Below are 16,243 nucleotides of genomic sequence, written 5' to 3'. Positions count from 1 at the left end.
ATTGTTGAATTACAATAACATAATAAATTATTTTATATCTTAAAAAAATATAAAAAAAAAACTGTTAAAAATATAACACTTGAAAAGAAAAAGTAAAAAACCTCATTTTAAAAGTTTGTTTTTGGCAATCATTTATGTTTAGCAGCACCATAAGTTAGGCAATACTTAACTGCTAAATTACTTTATTATTAAAATTTTCATATCATATTCAGGATAAAAGAACTTCCCAATAACTTAAACATTTACTTGCTCGTTGTATTTGAAATCTAATTTATCTTTTTGTGACTAAGCGAATGTAATTTTTTAAAAATATTTTTTAAATAAAATAGAGCTTCTCAACAACTCAACAAAACATGTACTTGATTATTATATTTAAACTCTTATTCATCTTTTTATTATTTTTAAAAAATAAAGATACAAATAAAAAAAAGACCTTAAAGAAGTAGATATTTAATATACTAAAAAAATTGATTATTCACTAAGAATATTATTTTAGTTGAATAAAGACTATATTGATAAATATTATTTCATCACTTAATCATTTTTATTTGTTAGCAAATGAATTTTTTTTTGTAGTGTTAAGTTTTTTACATCAGTTAATCTAATTCTGTTTATTTTGGCATTCTTACGCATTATCTCCGTTTAAGCAATATTAATGATACAAAAATAATTTTTTTCATCTTTTAGTGCTTTTTATTTTTAAAATGTTTTATTTAAATTTTTTTTTAAATATCCAATATATATTATTGGTGCATCACATATTAACCCAAATAACCTTTAAAATATTATATTTTTAATTATTTAGACAATTTTTAAAAAAAAGTTAACTGATGTATTTAAAAATTAAACAGACGATTGCTTTGCCTACTTTACTGTTAACTACCTTTTGAAAATATTTCGTACTTTATTTTTATACCTATAGTAATAAATAAAAATACTTACCGTGAGCTTTTATATATTAGTACGTACACCCTAAATTTGAACCGTTACAAACTTTATTTATTTAACAGTTTTTTATATTAACGACAAATGTGCCAAAAGTTTGATTTGATTTAAAAATAATGCCTAAAAAATTTAATTAAAACTAACATATAACAACCACAAAAAATGATTCAGCCCAGTTATAAATTAAACAAAATGTTTCATAATATTTTACAAAAAGTGATTCCATTATAAAAATTAAAGATGCAGCACCTGAGTAATTATTATAAGAAGAAACTTTTAATATACTTATAATTTTAAATAAATTTATATCAATTGTATCATTTAACAAGACTGCTTTGATTTATTATTTTAACTATTTAATTATGAAATAATCGTCGTGGATAGCACTGATGAAAATCGAAAAGATATTTTGTTGGAGACGAAGCAAGCACCAAAACGGAAGCAATTTGTACTTGTGTGATGTGTGAACGCAAAAACAAAAAAAAAATATTAATGATATTACGTAAAAAATAATTAAATGACAAGAACAATTGATCTCAACATCGAACAATGTTTCCACCACGTGGCGCAATATAAGAGGAAGAAAGTGTAGGTCCGGTATCCAGCGTCAGGGACCAGCCAGTGGACGGTAACAGTACACTGAATCAAAGGAAAACGACGGCGTTTCATAGAACCACTTGGTGGGGTCTTATCATTCATATATTATTAATATTCTTATGCATATAAATATGTGTCCCTGGGAAGCGTTGTGTATACCAAACGGCTTTAAGCCTTGAACAATTCACCCAATATAAGTGGTGGTGTTCTTTTATTTTCAATTCTCCTCTTTCCTCTCCTCTTTCTTCTTCTAAGTTTCTTTAATCTCTCTTTTTGATTCTATCTCATATAAACATATATTACAATGTGTGGTATACTTGCTGTGCTTGGTTGTGTAGACTCTCAAGCCAAACGGGTCCGCGTCCTTGAGCTTTCCCGCAGGCAATGATTCTTTTTCTATATATTTTGTTTGTTTGGGATCAAATTATATAAGAAATAATCACTTACTTTGACAAAGTGTTCGGTTTTGCTTATTTTGACAAATAAACCAACCTCTTTTTAATATCATACGTTGCTTTTTATCAAATTATTACTTAATTTGCTTCCCTGTCCAGAGCTTAATTTGTGTGTTTTGGTTTACAAGTTCATGTTGAATTGCTGATACTATAAATACCCGCAAATTATCCTCACTGGGAGTGGCTGGTTTAGATGCCAAGATACCACTCTCTTTGACTGGGTTTTGGTGACAGAGCTAAACGAGATGAAGAGTGAATATGGAATCTAAGTGACGTAATTCACTTCTATCGAATAAACTGTTGTGGTGGTACCCGGTCAAATATTTTAAGGAAAATGACTTGAGTTAACCATGGTGGAGTTTAAATTATGATTGCTCTTTATATTGAGATGTAGCATACATGGCTTTGATAAGATAAGTGGGTGTTATGAAATAAAATACATTCTGATTGGATCAATGATTGTTAGTAACTTAAGACAGAGAAGAGAGGTTGGGTTTGCAATTATTGACAATATTTAGTGAGAACCGTCTAAAGAGGATGACGATTGAAAATCAAATAATTAAATATGAGGGGTTAATTGGTCGTAGGATTACACGATTTAGTTTATGAAAATGACTTTTCTTGCGAAAATATGTATTGAAAATGATATAGCTTAAAACAAAATTAATTTTCTTATATTTTTATCATTAATTTTTTAAATTTAACAATAAATAGAAAATTTTTAGCATAAAAAATCCCTATTAAGAGTAAGTTGTATGATAATTTGACCTCAAAAAAAGTTATAAAATTTTAATAAAACTTGCACATGTCATTTGTTTGATTTAAAAACTCGACAGCGAAATATAATAAATTTGATTTAAGTTCTTTTTGTACTACCCTAAAAAATGTAATAAAAATAGTGTATGAGTAATTTTTATTTCCTTTCGGCTAAACAGTACATCAGTATTTTCGTTTTGGATTATACCAATATCTCAGCTAACTTATTGGGTCTCTTGTTTTTTGTTGTTAATATTTAATGGGTCTGATCAGAAAGTACATAATATTTTTAGGGATTATAGAAAGTGCAGTTTGAAAAAACATTGATTATTGATCTTTGTTGGTGCTTGTTAACTTCACAGATTGAAGCACCGTGGCCCAGACTGGAGTGGGCTCCATCAACATGGTGACTGCTATTTGGCACACCAACGGTTAGCCATAGTTGATCCTGCTTCTGGGGATCAACCTCTCTTTAATGAAGACAAATCCGTCGTTGTCACGGTAGGCCATAAGCGAAACACCAATAATAGTTGGATATGATACAGTTTTTCTTTTTCTTTCATGTTATTATGATATTGTCAATTTTAATGCGCAAAAATGGAATCCATCCCATCCCACGCCAGCGTGATGTGTTGTGAGACTTGAAATAAAGTGCTTTGATAACGTAAAATATTATATTTTCTAGTAAGTTTTTGTTATTTATCTTTAGATACCCGTCAGAAAAACATGATTATGATAAAATAATGTCATAACTGAAAAACAGGTAAATGGAGAGATTTACAACCACGAAGAGCTCAGGAAACAGCTACCTAATCACAAGTTCCGAACTGGAAGTGACTGCGATGTTATTGCACACCTGGTTAGTCATCTTTAAGTTACATATACATCAAGTGAGATAACTTAATTTTACTACACAGTAAAGACTTGATTTTACTTAAATTGATGTTGATTGTTCATGTAAAGTTGAATAATTAAGATTATTTTGTGTTGTGTGCGCGTGGATATACAAATTTGAAGAACTATTCTTGTAAGAGAAACAAGTAAATAACTGCAGATCATTTTAATTTACATATATAATCAAAATTATGATTGAACGGGTAGCTCTTATCTACTGCTTGTTATTGATGTTAATGCTTTCAACAGTACGAGGAACATGGAGAAGACTTTGTGGACATGTTGGATGGTATCTTTTCATTTGTTCTACTGGATACCCGTGACAACAGTTTTATAGTGGCTCGGGATGCTATAGGAGTCACTTCCTTGTACATCGGATGGGGATTAGATGGTAGTGTTATGATATATATTATAGATGTCCCACTTTTGAATTGAATTAATGCATTCTTAATCTGTACATGAACTGAATAAACTGACAAGTTTGGCACTTCTCTGGATTCAGGGTCTGTTTGGATTGCATCTGAAATGAAAGGGCTGAATGATGATTGTGAACATTTTGAGTGTTTTCCACCTGGTCACTTGTACTCTAGCAAAGAGAGAGGGTTCCGAAGATGGTACAATCCTCCCTGGTTCTCTGAGGCTATTCCATCAGCCCCTTATGATCCTCTTGTTTTGAGACGCGCTTTTGAGCAGGTATCATTCACACGAAAGTGTATGATCATCGTTGGAATTGGAGGTTCATCTGAATTTAGTACAATCCCTGAATTCGATATTCAAATTAGATCCGATCATAAAGAATATAAAACAATTTTCAGTCCCCCCTTCTCTTAGTTTCATTTTATTTTGATTTTTCATTAACATAAAATTTTTAAATATGTATACTTATGTATAACATAAAACTTTATTCTTATTTTTCAATGTTATTTTTTGTAAATATTTTGTTTAGGAAAGTTAAAACTACAAGTTTTTATCAACTCAGCGACTTAATCCAATCCAAACTAAATTTGAGTTGAGATTAATTAAAAAATCTTGATAAATTCAACCAGATTAATTTTAATCGGTTCAAATTTTATTTTGGTCAACCTGTAAGCACCCTTGTAGCAATTATTGAATCACAACAGTGTATATTAGTACAATCAATCAAATGCTCAAAAATAATATTTAAATAACTTCAGCATTTGATTGGTTAAGTCTATGGCCAGTGCAGTGACGCATGGATTACCATTTGGAAACTTTTCCATGAGTACGACTAACACAGTGAATGTGACTACAGGCAGTCATAAAAAGGTTGATGACTGATGTGCCTTTTGGGGTTCTGCTATCTGGAGGTTTGGACTCTTCGTTGGTTGCATCCATCACTTCTCGCTACTTGGCAAACACTAAGGCTGCAGAGCAATGGGGATCAAAATTACATTCATTCTGTGTAGGCCTTGAGGTATATATCTAATCAAAATTATTAATGACATTGAAAATTTAACTATGAATTTTATTAACTTTGCCCTTTAAGATTGTATTTGAAAATTAAAAAAAAATATTAAATTTATAAAAAAAACACTTATTATAATGAAATAAATATTTTTTTAATAAAAATTTACTATTATTAATTACTTATCCTCATATTTTATAGACCAAAGTTAACATTGTTCTTAATTATTTCTTTAATGTTGTCTTGATCTTTTGCTATCTTATGTTGAATAGGGCTCACCGGATTTGAAGGCTGCAAAAGAAGTTGCAGATTATCTAGGCACTGTCCACCATGAGTTTCACTTTACTGTTCAGGTAGCTACCTGAAATAGTACTTTTCAGCTCACAATTTGAGGCACTTCAATTTATGAAATTCATAATTAGTATTACTAAATCATTTAAATATGGTTTACGCAGGATGGCATAGATGCCATTGAGGATGTTATATACCACATTGAAACATATGATGTGACAACAATTAGAGCAAGCACACCCATGTTTCTTATGTCTCGGAAAATTAAATCACTTGGTGTTAAATGGGTTATCTCTGGAGAAGGCTCTGATGAGATCTTTGGTGGGTATTTGTACTTCCACAAGGCACCCAACAAGGAGGAGTTTCACAAAGAAACATGCCGCAAGGTCATGAATTTTATCATGTTCATTGTCATGAACAATATAAGGGGTTGAACTACAGGGGGTAATAGTAAATTTTTTTATATGCAGATCAAAGCACTCCACCAATATGATTGCTTGCGAGCAAATAAAGCAACATTTGCTTGGGGTCTTGAAGCACGAGTACCATTTTTGGACAAGGCGTTTATCAATGCTGCAATGAATATAGACCCAGAGTATAAAATGGTACGAGTAAGGAATGTGACTAGGTTGCTTCATTTTCAAATTTTAACCTAATTTTATTAAGTTAGCTTACTATTTCAATATGTTCAGATAAAACGAGATGAAGGACGAATTGAGAAGTGGATTCTGAGGAGGGCCTTTGATGATGAAGAGCATCCTTATCTGCCAAAGGTACTGTGCAATTTGCCGCAATGTCTATAGATCCTTGCAAAATTAATTGGTTAAACTAACATCTAAACATTTAATTTCATGCAGCACATTTTATATAGGCAGAAAGAACAATTCAGTGATGGAGTTGGCTATAGTTGGATTGATGGCCTTAAGGAACATGCTGCAAAACATGTAATCAATTAATCCAACCTTTTTCTCTGCAATTCAGTGATGGACTTGGCCATTGTCATAAAATAAATGTTGCTTATAATTGGTTCTTGACATTTTTCAATAGGTGACTGACAGAATGATGCTTAATGCTTGTAACATCTACCCCCACAACACCCCAACAACCAATGAAGCATATTACTACAGAATGATATTTGAGAGGTTCTTCCCTCAGGCAAGTTTATAATCAACTCTTACATATGAAACAATGAGGCAACATAAATTAAGAGAGGGTAATAATACAAATATTTGTGTTTCTTAATTTGGTTTTGCAGAATTCAGCTAGGCTCACTGTTCCTGGAGGAGCAAGTGTTGCATGTAGCACAGCAAAAGCTGTTGAGTGGGATGCTGCTTGGTCTAACAACCTTGACCCTTCTGGCAGAGCAGCACTGGGAGTGCACATTTCAGCTTATGAAAATCAGAACAATTTAGTCAACAAAGGTGTAGAAATTGAGAAGATTATACCAATGGAAGCTGCTCCGCTTGGGGTTGCAATCCAGAGCTAATATAAAGCTGTGACAAGGAATAATTGGAAAGGGCTGAAGATAATAAAGCTAAACGTGAATGAAAAATTTGCATCTTCTTGTATAATTTTATCTAGGCTAAGCTATAAGGATAAGGCTTTCAAAATGTGTTGCATCTTATATTATCTTCAATGCTGTGATTTGAACCCTTACCTCTTAATATATGGGTGTCTAAGCAAAGTGTTTCTTTTCTCAGTTCATTATGAATGCAAATTCCATTATTTCGGTAATGTAGATTACCGTATTTTATTTTACTTTTAATTAGCTGAAGCATGTTCTTCATCTCATAAAAAAAAAAATTGAAGTAAATGACTTTCAAGCCTTGAGATACTGAAACGATAGAAATGCATTTGACTTAATATAATATTTCAAGTGACACCACGAGTACTTGAAAATTCCTACCAAGACAGAAAACATTAGAACTTGGAAGGACCAGGTTGTGCAATGAGATGCATGATGCACATTATAATTGACCTAGGTACCTCCTTCTTAATGGAAGCAAAGTACCAGCCCAAAATTAATTCACCATAGAAAAGGGAAGGAACCAGCACAAAAGTAAAAGTAACATTTTTTGGTCAACAAAAGTAAAGTAGCATGTGTACTACAAATTCCATAGTTGGGCCTAGTGGTAGTTTTGCGAGACACTAGACAAGCCCAGTGATGACTGGACATTTAAGGGCAAGCCCAAAAACAGCCTAGTTCCATTTTATATCTTGTCTCAATTGTGGGCCCGCTACGAACCTCTTCTAATTTCTATTCCTTGCATTCTTACATAGAAGTTTTATTAAGACATTCATAGCCCAAAAATTTGACGATTCAATGTGTAAATACTGAGCCTGCTAGCACATTGTTGTTGAAATTTACATAAGAATCCAACATTTTCTCTAATGAAAAAAAGATTCAGATGATCTCAATGTAGCAATAAAATATAATTGGACAATAATAGTCTCGCAGATTCCCGTCAAGCACCGCTTTACAACTCTTTGTGATAGAAATATTTAACTTCGAACAATTCTAAAGATAATTAATAAATAATTAAGTATTTGATATTTTTCGTCTCTCAACACACGCACACATACTAATAATATTAAATGAGTATTCAGTTAATTGCTCTATTTATTTTCAAACCAATCATTATTTAAGTTTAGCACAAAAATTAAGAAAGTTATTGAATCATTACTATCATATCAATATCATTAAAAGGATGTAAGTTTTAAGTAGTTATTTTTCCGGTGACATTGGGCACAGTTAAATCTTATGCTGTATTTAAAAGTTGGGTGAGGCATTTATTTGAAAATGGTGATATCAATACATTAGCTTTAACAGTTTGTAGAGTACAAACCATCATATTGGGGGAGAGGTATATTTAAGATATGGACAAACTATCAATATAACAAGAATTTATGATGAGATTAATAATTTTCTACAAATAAAGAACTAAATCTAAATACAAATTATGCAAATGTCATTAACCAAATCTTATAGATAAGCCCTTTTACTGATTTGTGTCCAAGCTAAGCTGTCATTCATCCTCTAGAACTTCCATTTATACGTGCTGAAAAGTGAAACCTTTCAATTAATATCATAGTAATGGAATTTACTCTTTACATTAATAGAGAAACAAAAAACATTTTCGTTTCCTTAACATCCATAACTTCACAGTTGCAACGAGTTGCAATCATGCAACCCTCAATTAATGCATCATCACCAACTAAAACTTATTTAAAGAAAAAAAAAAAAGACCATGGTAATTGGCTAGTAAAAACATAATTTAGTAGAACAAAGCAGCATAAAATAGTTCATTCCAAGTATCAGGCAATCCAGGAAGGCACCAATGGCTGCAATCGACTCTCTCATGGTTAGCTCTTTGCTGAGGATTCAATTCACCACTGTAAATGGAAGGATGTCCATCCTTCCTTAATTCTGATAACACTGTGATGTCCAAAAGATATGCAGAGTTTCTCATCTCTCTAATAACCATATCCACAACCCTCATTTGTTCAGGGTATGCTCCAGGGTATCTTGTGCCATTGATTGGTGCAGTTTCACCATAGCAATTCTTTGTTGTCATCACACTTGTCCCACCCACTTTCCATTCATTTGGGCTGCATATTAGTAATAGTACCATCTAATTTAGCGTGACTTGTCCTCAATTTTGAAATAAAAATAAGGGCTCAAAAATGTTTTTTATCTTTATATTTTTGCAAGATTTTATTTTTAGTTCCTTATTTTTTTGAATCTCTGATATTTTTTAATTCAATATTTTTTTTTTATTTTTATTGATATGTCAACTAACAAAGAATTGACGTGATAAAGATTGATATGTGACAATTTCTTAATTAGTCATGTTGTTTTATAGACAAAAATGTTGAAGTTAAAAAAAAAAAATCAAATTTTCATAAAAATGCAAAGATAAAAATATATTTAAGCCTAAAAGTACAAAGATAAGCTTGCAAAATTTATGAATTTAGTTTGGAAAACACAAATCACTATTTTACCTTTTATTACATATCAATGCTTCTTTTTCTCAAGTATATCAACGCTTATTAATGTCAAAAGCCTACATGGGTTAATGCTACTCAAGTTAGTTGGAAATTATTGAGGTTGTGAAGCCAGCTACAAAACTAAAAAGCTGTTTTTTTAGGTTCATAATCAAAATTGGAGAATCATCTATTCACGGTTGCAAACCCTGGACATCTCCATGTGCTATGCCACAGCCTTGCCCCATCATATTATATAGCACATTTACTTTTGGCCCATATCTGATATAAATATAAGTTGTTTGAAATTGGTGTGCATGGGAGATCTTCTGATATTGTAGCTTTTTTCCAATGGGAATATGCTAGATATAATTTTCAGAGAGACCAAAAGACACATGTTATACGTGACATGCACAGATAAAAAAGAATGGCTTATTGAGGAGAGGGAAGAAAAATGAAAAATTGGGAGCTTTGATTGTACTAGTTTCATAATGTATATGGATAGATGTTTTATTTCACCGACACTATTTTTTTCCAGGACATGCATCACAGTTATCCTGCACTAGGAAAAACGACCTTCTCATGATCTGACAGGGTTGTTGTGGAAAGGCAATAAAAGAACCAGTTGCAAACTCATTCGACCATGAATTACTTTGTGTGGCGACAAAGAAAGTACCTTTGCATAGTTTTGATAACCTTGATTTGATAAATATATTGATCTTTGTTTAAGGTTGCTATGATAATATTGTCAATTAGCTTGACTAGAGTTTATTTGAACGTGATTTTATTCTTGAGGAATATACTGAGTCTAAATTAGCCCCTATTAATCAACAATGTTGTTATTTATGCAGAGGGTTTTTTTTTTTATATAGATTCAAATTTTTTTATTACCTCTTTTTTTTTGTTGGAAATGATTGTTTGATACTCCATTTTAGGGTGTTATGTAAGTGGAGAAAAGAAAGAGTTAGAAAAAAAAATGCAAAAAGATGTGATCGATAATATGATTGAAAGGAAAGAAAGATAAAACAAATAAATATAAAAAATCATGTGTACAAATTCCAAGTTTTGCTTTTTCTTTGGATAACATGGCTGATATAGTTTATCATAAACTCTGTACATTGAAATTCCGATTTATTTATATAACGGTGTGACCAATCATAATGTAATGCTGGAGTCATATGCCTAAAACAATTGTAAATATTAATTAAAAAAGAAAAACTTAGTAAGGATGCAAATATATGATAGAGGAATTTATATCCTTGAAGTTGTGAAGTGAAAACGCAGCATGATGTAATCACCCATGTAAAATTAAGAAAGTAGGATAATGACATTATATGAATTACTATTTAATTAGTCACTAGTTAAAAAGTTTAACTTTTTTTTTTTGGTATCAAATAGATTTTAGTTCTATATTGAGCAAAAGTGCAATGTAGATTTAAACCTATGACAGAGACATCATCAACCCATAAATTTCAACCACGAGATACAACTTGCAATAATCTTTTCGACCGAAAAAATTGCAGTAATCTATGAGCAAGCTAGTAGAGCCAAGTCAAAAGAAGGGTCCTACTCCCAGCCCTAAACACAGCTCATCAGATAAAATCAAATGGGTAAGTGCAGTTTGACTTGAGGAGAGAGTTTGGCATTATGCTTCATGTGTGGTTAATTATCATTACCCAAATTGATTTAATCAATTTTCACACAAAAAAGTTTAATCAATAATTTACTATTATCAATTATAAATATGAAGGTGCTTGTTCATAGTTAATTATAAGTAGATTATTAATTAAATAGAACCAAAATGTCTTTGTTTCTCATGTACCGAACTAAACTGTGTTTTCCTAGGGCAAATTTCTTGTTAGGAGGTGCTAAACCTAGAAATCAAATACTAGTGCCAACACAATAATGCAAGAGAGAGAAAGCAGTTGAAGATAATAGAGTCAGAGGAGAGTCCCTACTTGTAGTGTGTGGGAGAAATTGCCTGGAAGAACACTTTGGTTCTGCTTCTATCAATACTGGTGTCCACCCAATTAGCCCATGTTTTCATACCTCTTTCCAAAGCTGCCAAGCGATCCATATCTGGGTAGTATTTACCTCTTAATTCTACATAATCCCACCTGCACTCAATTTCTCCAAAACCAAATTACTTTAAACTTAAAATAATAAAAAAACAATATTTAATTATTACTGTCTTCTTCAATAAAAAAATTAAAATTTTATTTTAATAACATGCGTCGATCTTTAACATTGTACTACATTTAATATTTGTAGTATTTAGGTTTTATTATTTTTATTTTTAAATCTTTTATTTGCCTTGAATAATCATGCTAAGGGTACTAACTAGGAAATTAAACATTAAAAAGATTGAGTTAAATGAAAAATCATAAAAAAAGTGTATTCATAATATTTTTTCATCAAACTTTTTTCTTTTAATACCTTAACAATGACAAGTATTTGCCTTTCTTGGAGAAGTTCACAAAAGGGAAAGATATTGTTGCCTACCCCTTAAGAGATCCTTGATGAGTCCACCAATGTCCTGTGTTAAATGACAACACATCAGCACTCTTCCATACGTCACCATTCCCATCTACCTTTTCCAGCCTCAGAATTCTCTTCCCTTGGACCACATCCACCTCCACCAAATAAGGAGCTCTGTAAAATGAAATGCTCACACCATAGTCCTGCACATACCATATCCAGCCCAATTTAAACTTCTCTTAAATGCTTCTTTTTTCTGCACAGTCTATGCCATACAGGATAAAACGTGAAGATGATGTGGCTGCATTTGCATCAACTTGACAAATTTAATTTAATGCCTGACAGTACTTAGGGTCCCCTCAGAGAGAGATTTTTTCACAGACAAAAACCATACAATTGGACTCTTACATCTCATATTTTAATTGACACTATCTCACAAACACTCTTTAACTGATTCTTTGTCCCGTTACAAAAAAATATTACCCTACTCACCTTGATCTTGAATGAAACTTAACAAAGATGGAAAACAAACTATTTACGGCTGGAAATTAGAAAAGTTGTGCTCTTCTTAGCTCTTATTTACCAACCAAAATTCCAAAATCTCACTCAGACAAGAATTGGGAAAGTGGTATTTTGGCTTATATAAATATTACTGAGAATGGAAACTGTATGGATATGTCAGTGGGGTATTATTACTGTGATTACTCATTTACTGTTCAGAAATTTTTGTAGAGACTAACCAAGAATCTGAAGGTTGAGAGAGGATCTCCTCTGATCAACTGTGTTTGTGTCTGAGGTGCTGCAGCAGATAACATACAAATCAAAGACTGCCATTGGTTCCTTCCTAAAGAGTCACCAACAAATATCACGGTTTTTCCTTTCATATTCTCCAGAAACTCCACCCCATTGAACCTACCATTACACAATGCCACAAAACCATTCAGATTTTGCTTAGCAGGATACTTACTAGTAAACTAGTAATGCATTAAGGTATTATACATATAAGACCATGCAAATTCAGTGACATAAAAGAACACAACACCACCATAATTTTTTAGGATACATATATACACATTCTATTGTTGTCGTGTCGTGTCAAGTGTTGGTGTTTTGTTTGTACCTTGGGAGGTTATAGTTGAGGGGCTTCCAACGGTATTTGAGGTAATCAGAATCTGGGCGACCGTACATTTGGCAATTGAATTCTGGGTCTATGATTGGACAGCTAGAAGATTGGTAAAGAGGGTATGATTCATCACGGACCCAAGAACCCAAGAACAGTGAACAAGTGCTTTGGTTGGCTTGGAGCATAGGTCTCTGGTGGTTTATATGGTTATGGTGATGCTTCATGCTTAACAACAGAGCTGAAGAAGCTACCTGGCATTGAAAGCAGACTAGAACAGTAAGAGAGAAGAATGAGGCTACAACATAAAAGGAAGTTTGACGGCAAAGAAGGGCCATTGCAGAATCTAATGTGGGAGGAGCAAAAGAACAGAAGAAAGGTGAAAGCCAAAAGGCATAGACATGAAAGCAAAAGGAGGTAACTGTTTTCAAATATATATAAAAAAAGGTGGGGTCGTGTTGCTTTGGGGTGTGTCATAAATTCTAAAGAAAATTTAGAACTGTTTTGTTGTGTGCATGTGAAGGTGGATGGACGTGGTCACGATGCAACTTTTTAGCGCCGTACAGTAAATTTGAATAATTATGCAAAGGAAGGTTAATTTTTACCCCCGGGTCATACATCAAAACAGTTCAATTATATAAACATAAAAGCGTGTTAATATTTTTTTCTTAATTTTAGTTTTAATCCTTATATTTAAAACTTTTAAATCTTGTTGGCATGATTTTTATTTTTAAAATTAAACTATTTTTTAGTTAATAATTTAAATATATTTAATTTCAATTTTCAGTTTCAAATATTAAATTTAAATTACATAAATTACTTTTTACTTCTTAAATTAAATTTGCTTAGTTACAAGGATGGCAAGGAAGGTGGAGGTGCAGAGAAAGTGAGAGAACAGTAGTGATGAACTTATAGCAATAGAAACAATGGTAGTAAAAATTGTGATAACAAGCTTAATACTAGCAATTACATAAGTAATATTAGCATTCATGTTGTAATGATATTAATGATAGTGGTCACAAGACAAAAAGGTAATGAAAATGACGATAAAATAACAATGATTATTATTATAGCGATAAGAATCATTAAAGATGATGATATTTAATCTCAATTGTGATGTAAATGACGAATGGTGATAAAAAAAATATCATTGGCCGATATAGATATTTGCAATTTGTTTCAATTCGATGGTTATATGTCTTTCATGATAGTTAAGAGAGTTAAATAATTAATTTTGGGACTAAAATTAAAATCAAAACTATTTGTTTTGGTTTTAAAAATTAAGCTAAAAAGTGTTTAAAAATTAAGTTATAAATTAATTATTTTTATTTTGAAAATTGTATTTAAAAACTAAAAATCAAACACTCAACTGCCCTCTTTGTAACGATATCAAGTTTTAGTTCTTATTGTAACTTCAATTATGAAAATAATTTAATTCAATTTTAAACATTCTTTACTGTCTAACACATGTTTTTCTTCCATTGTTATTTTGAATAAAGAAACCAATGATAAAACTATAAGGAGTGAGTGCAAAATTTATATAATTATAAAGGTATTGTTGATTATACATAACACACATCATAACATCAAAATATATTTCCAACAATATATATATAATTACATAAGTGCGTTAAACGCGTACCTGATGAGAATGCACGATCCATAAGCAGTTCTTCTTCACAAGTGAGTGTGTACTACTCTCTTCTCTGATTGTTCTTATCGCACACAAGTAACTGTCTAATGGGGCAACAGTTATGACCTAATCAGATGAGAGCAGGAACCTCTCACTAGGCACATAGAATGGTCCAACTCATCATAGGTCATTCTCACTAAAAGTCCAAACATAAATCTATACGATTAATAATAATTATGCATATTTATTTTATTTCATAATTAATAACAAATATATCTATAATAATTTAATAATGTTAATTTACAAATTAATATAAATATTAATATTAATGTTAAAAAATCTAACAGTGAGGACCCAAGATTCAATTAAAATTTCATTTTATCAATTGCAAAAGGTTGGGATGGTGATGGTGCTATTTTTAGTGTCAAATGACATCCACTTGCACTATTGCTGAGCTCATATACGATGATGATTCTGCCATAAATTCCAAACGTTACCTTCTATATACTGGAGAATGGGCATTAGTTCTATAATGGAACTCAAACGCATTCATGAATGTTAGGGGCTTACCTGAATCTTCAAATAGGGAGATGTGGTGGGAGCTTATGTAGATGGACAAGTATATGTCAGCAAGCTGCATGCATTTCCGAGGAAACACCACATAGGTACTATTTGCTACACCAGCCGAAGCATGGGGTTCATACAAGTTCTAAACCTAAGTGCTAATCAAGTGTAGGAATTAGGAACCCATTTAAAGTTTAGAAATTAAAAATATATACCGTAAAATCTCATGTGAAAGACTAAAATTTTTATTTTTTAAATTATTATAATTATTTTTTAAAAAAAATTAATGTTTATTACTTCTTTTTTTTATCTAGATTACATGCATGTATCTTTTATTAGAGATTTTGTTCAAGTAAAAGGAAGATCATAATCAACAACAAAACTTTCTCTCTTATTATAAGTTAAAAATAACTTATAAAAACTATAATATGTTGATAAGGTTTTTCAAATAAACTCTATGTCAAAAAGCTTTTTAAAATAAGCTAAAAATAACTTAAAGAAAGTCATAAATTAGTTTTCAAGATTTTTTTTTTATAGGCAAAACAAATATTATTAAAAAGAGTTCAAGGGGAACTCAAAACCCATATACACAGAAAAAATTATTTACTCAGAGAAATAAAAAGCAAAAATATACTTATGCAAAATTAAGACAGATGCAATTTCGTAGATTCAAATACCAATCAGCTAACATAATAACTTCTCCCTTACTAACAAGTGATAACCATTTCCAAGATCTCAGAATAATAGAATCTAGGACCTCCCTCTCATCCAAAACACCATTGAAAAATACAATTCTATTTCTATGCAACTATAAAGATCACACTGTACTTACCCAAACAATTAATAAGCATATTCCTTCTCTTTTACTACATCCAACACCAACCCAAGAAAGCAAGTGAGTCGATAAATCTGAAGGCAAAACCAGTGAGAATCCAAGCCAACGCGCAGTAAAGTACCAGATTTGAGATGAAACTGAACACGTTAAAAATAAATGAGTTAGAAGTTCCTCCAAATCATGACAGAAGCAACAAGTTATATCATTAATTTGAACACCACGATCAATCAGTAAACCTTACAAGGAAGTGCATTCAATAACAATT

At 31.4% G+C, this 16,243-nt stretch overlaps 2 protein-coding genes across 3 annotated transcripts; one reads left to right on the top strand and one right to left on the bottom strand.

Moving 5' to 3' along the window:
* Nucleotides 1-1,697: 1,697 nt before the first annotated feature.
* LOC113846003 (asparagine synthetase [glutamine-hydrolyzing] 1) lies at nucleotides 1,698-7,120 on the top strand. 2 transcript variants are annotated; one of them, XM_027473793.1, is made up of 13 exons: nucleotides 1,698-1,923; nucleotides 3,116-3,254; nucleotides 3,517-3,612; nucleotides 3,897-4,038; nucleotides 4,150-4,340; nucleotides 4,921-5,082; nucleotides 5,346-5,426; nucleotides 5,529-5,750; nucleotides 5,835-5,969; nucleotides 6,057-6,137; nucleotides 6,222-6,308; nucleotides 6,412-6,519; nucleotides 6,620-7,120. In XM_027473793.1, exons 1-13 carry the CDS (start codon nucleotides 1,847-1,849, stop codon nucleotides 6,848-6,850), a joined length of 1,752 nt encoding a protein of 583 aa, XP_027329594.1. In that variant the 5' UTR covers nucleotides 1,698-1,846; the 3' UTR covers nucleotides 6,851-7,120. The 2 variants fall into 2 exon arrangements, with proteins under 2 accessions (XP_027329594.1, XP_027329596.1); XM_027473795.1 differs by having other exon boundaries at nucleotides 1,847-1,923; nucleotides 3,517-3,619; nucleotides 3,907-4,038; nucleotides 6,620-7,044.
* Nucleotides 7,121-8,639: 1,519 nt separating this feature from the next.
* LOC113874421 (protein PMR5-like) lies at nucleotides 8,640-13,284 on the bottom strand. The gene is made up of 5 exons (XM_027512643.1): nucleotides 12,947-13,284; nucleotides 12,567-12,738; nucleotides 11,851-12,029; nucleotides 11,307-11,465; nucleotides 8,640-8,973 (listed from the first exon to the last, which is right to left on the bottom strand). Exons 1-5 carry the CDS (start codon nucleotides 13,282-13,284, stop codon nucleotides 8,640-8,642), a joined length of 1,182 nt encoding a protein of 393 aa, XP_027368444.1.
* Between the last annotated feature and the right edge of the window lie 2,959 nt (nucleotides 13,285-16,243).

This window comes from Abrus precatorius, unplaced genomic scaffold, assembly GCF_003935025.1.
Source record: "Abrus precatorius isolate BTA unplaced genomic scaffold, Abrus_2018 Scaffold8, whole genome shotgun sequence".
NCBI classification, from domain to species: Eukaryota; Viridiplantae; Streptophyta; class Magnoliopsida; order Fabales; family Fabaceae; genus Abrus; species Abrus precatorius.
This window is presented reverse-complemented; position numbering and strand designations above follow the sequence as displayed.

Excerpts from the sequence above, each read along its gene's own strand:
- LOC113874421 (XM_027512643.1), bottom strand. The coding sequence starts at position 13,284 with ATGGCCCTTCTTTGCCGTCAAACTTCCTTTTATGTTGTAGCCTCATTC. Across the intron at positions 12,739-12,946 it reads CTCAACTATAACCTCCCAAG|GTTCAATGGGGTGGAGTTTC; the intron begins GTACAAACAAAA and ends GTGTAATGGTAG. Across the intron at positions 12,030-12,566 it reads TCTCAACCTTCAGATTCTTG|GACTATGGTGTGAGCATTTC; the intron begins GTTAGTCTCTAC and ends TGGTATGTGCAG.
- LOC113846003 (XM_027473793.1), top strand. The coding sequence starts at position 1,847 with ATGTGTGGTATACTTGCTGTGCTTGGTTGTGTAGACTCTCAAGCCAAA. Across the intron at positions 1,924-3,115 it reads GTCCTTGAGCTTTCCCGCAG|ATTGAAGCACCGTGGCCCAG; the intron begins GCAATGATTCTT and ends TTAACTTCACAG. Across the intron at positions 5,083-5,345 it reads CATTCTGTGTAGGCCTTGAG|GGCTCACCGGATTTGAAGGC; the intron begins GTATATATCTAA and ends TATGTTGAATAG.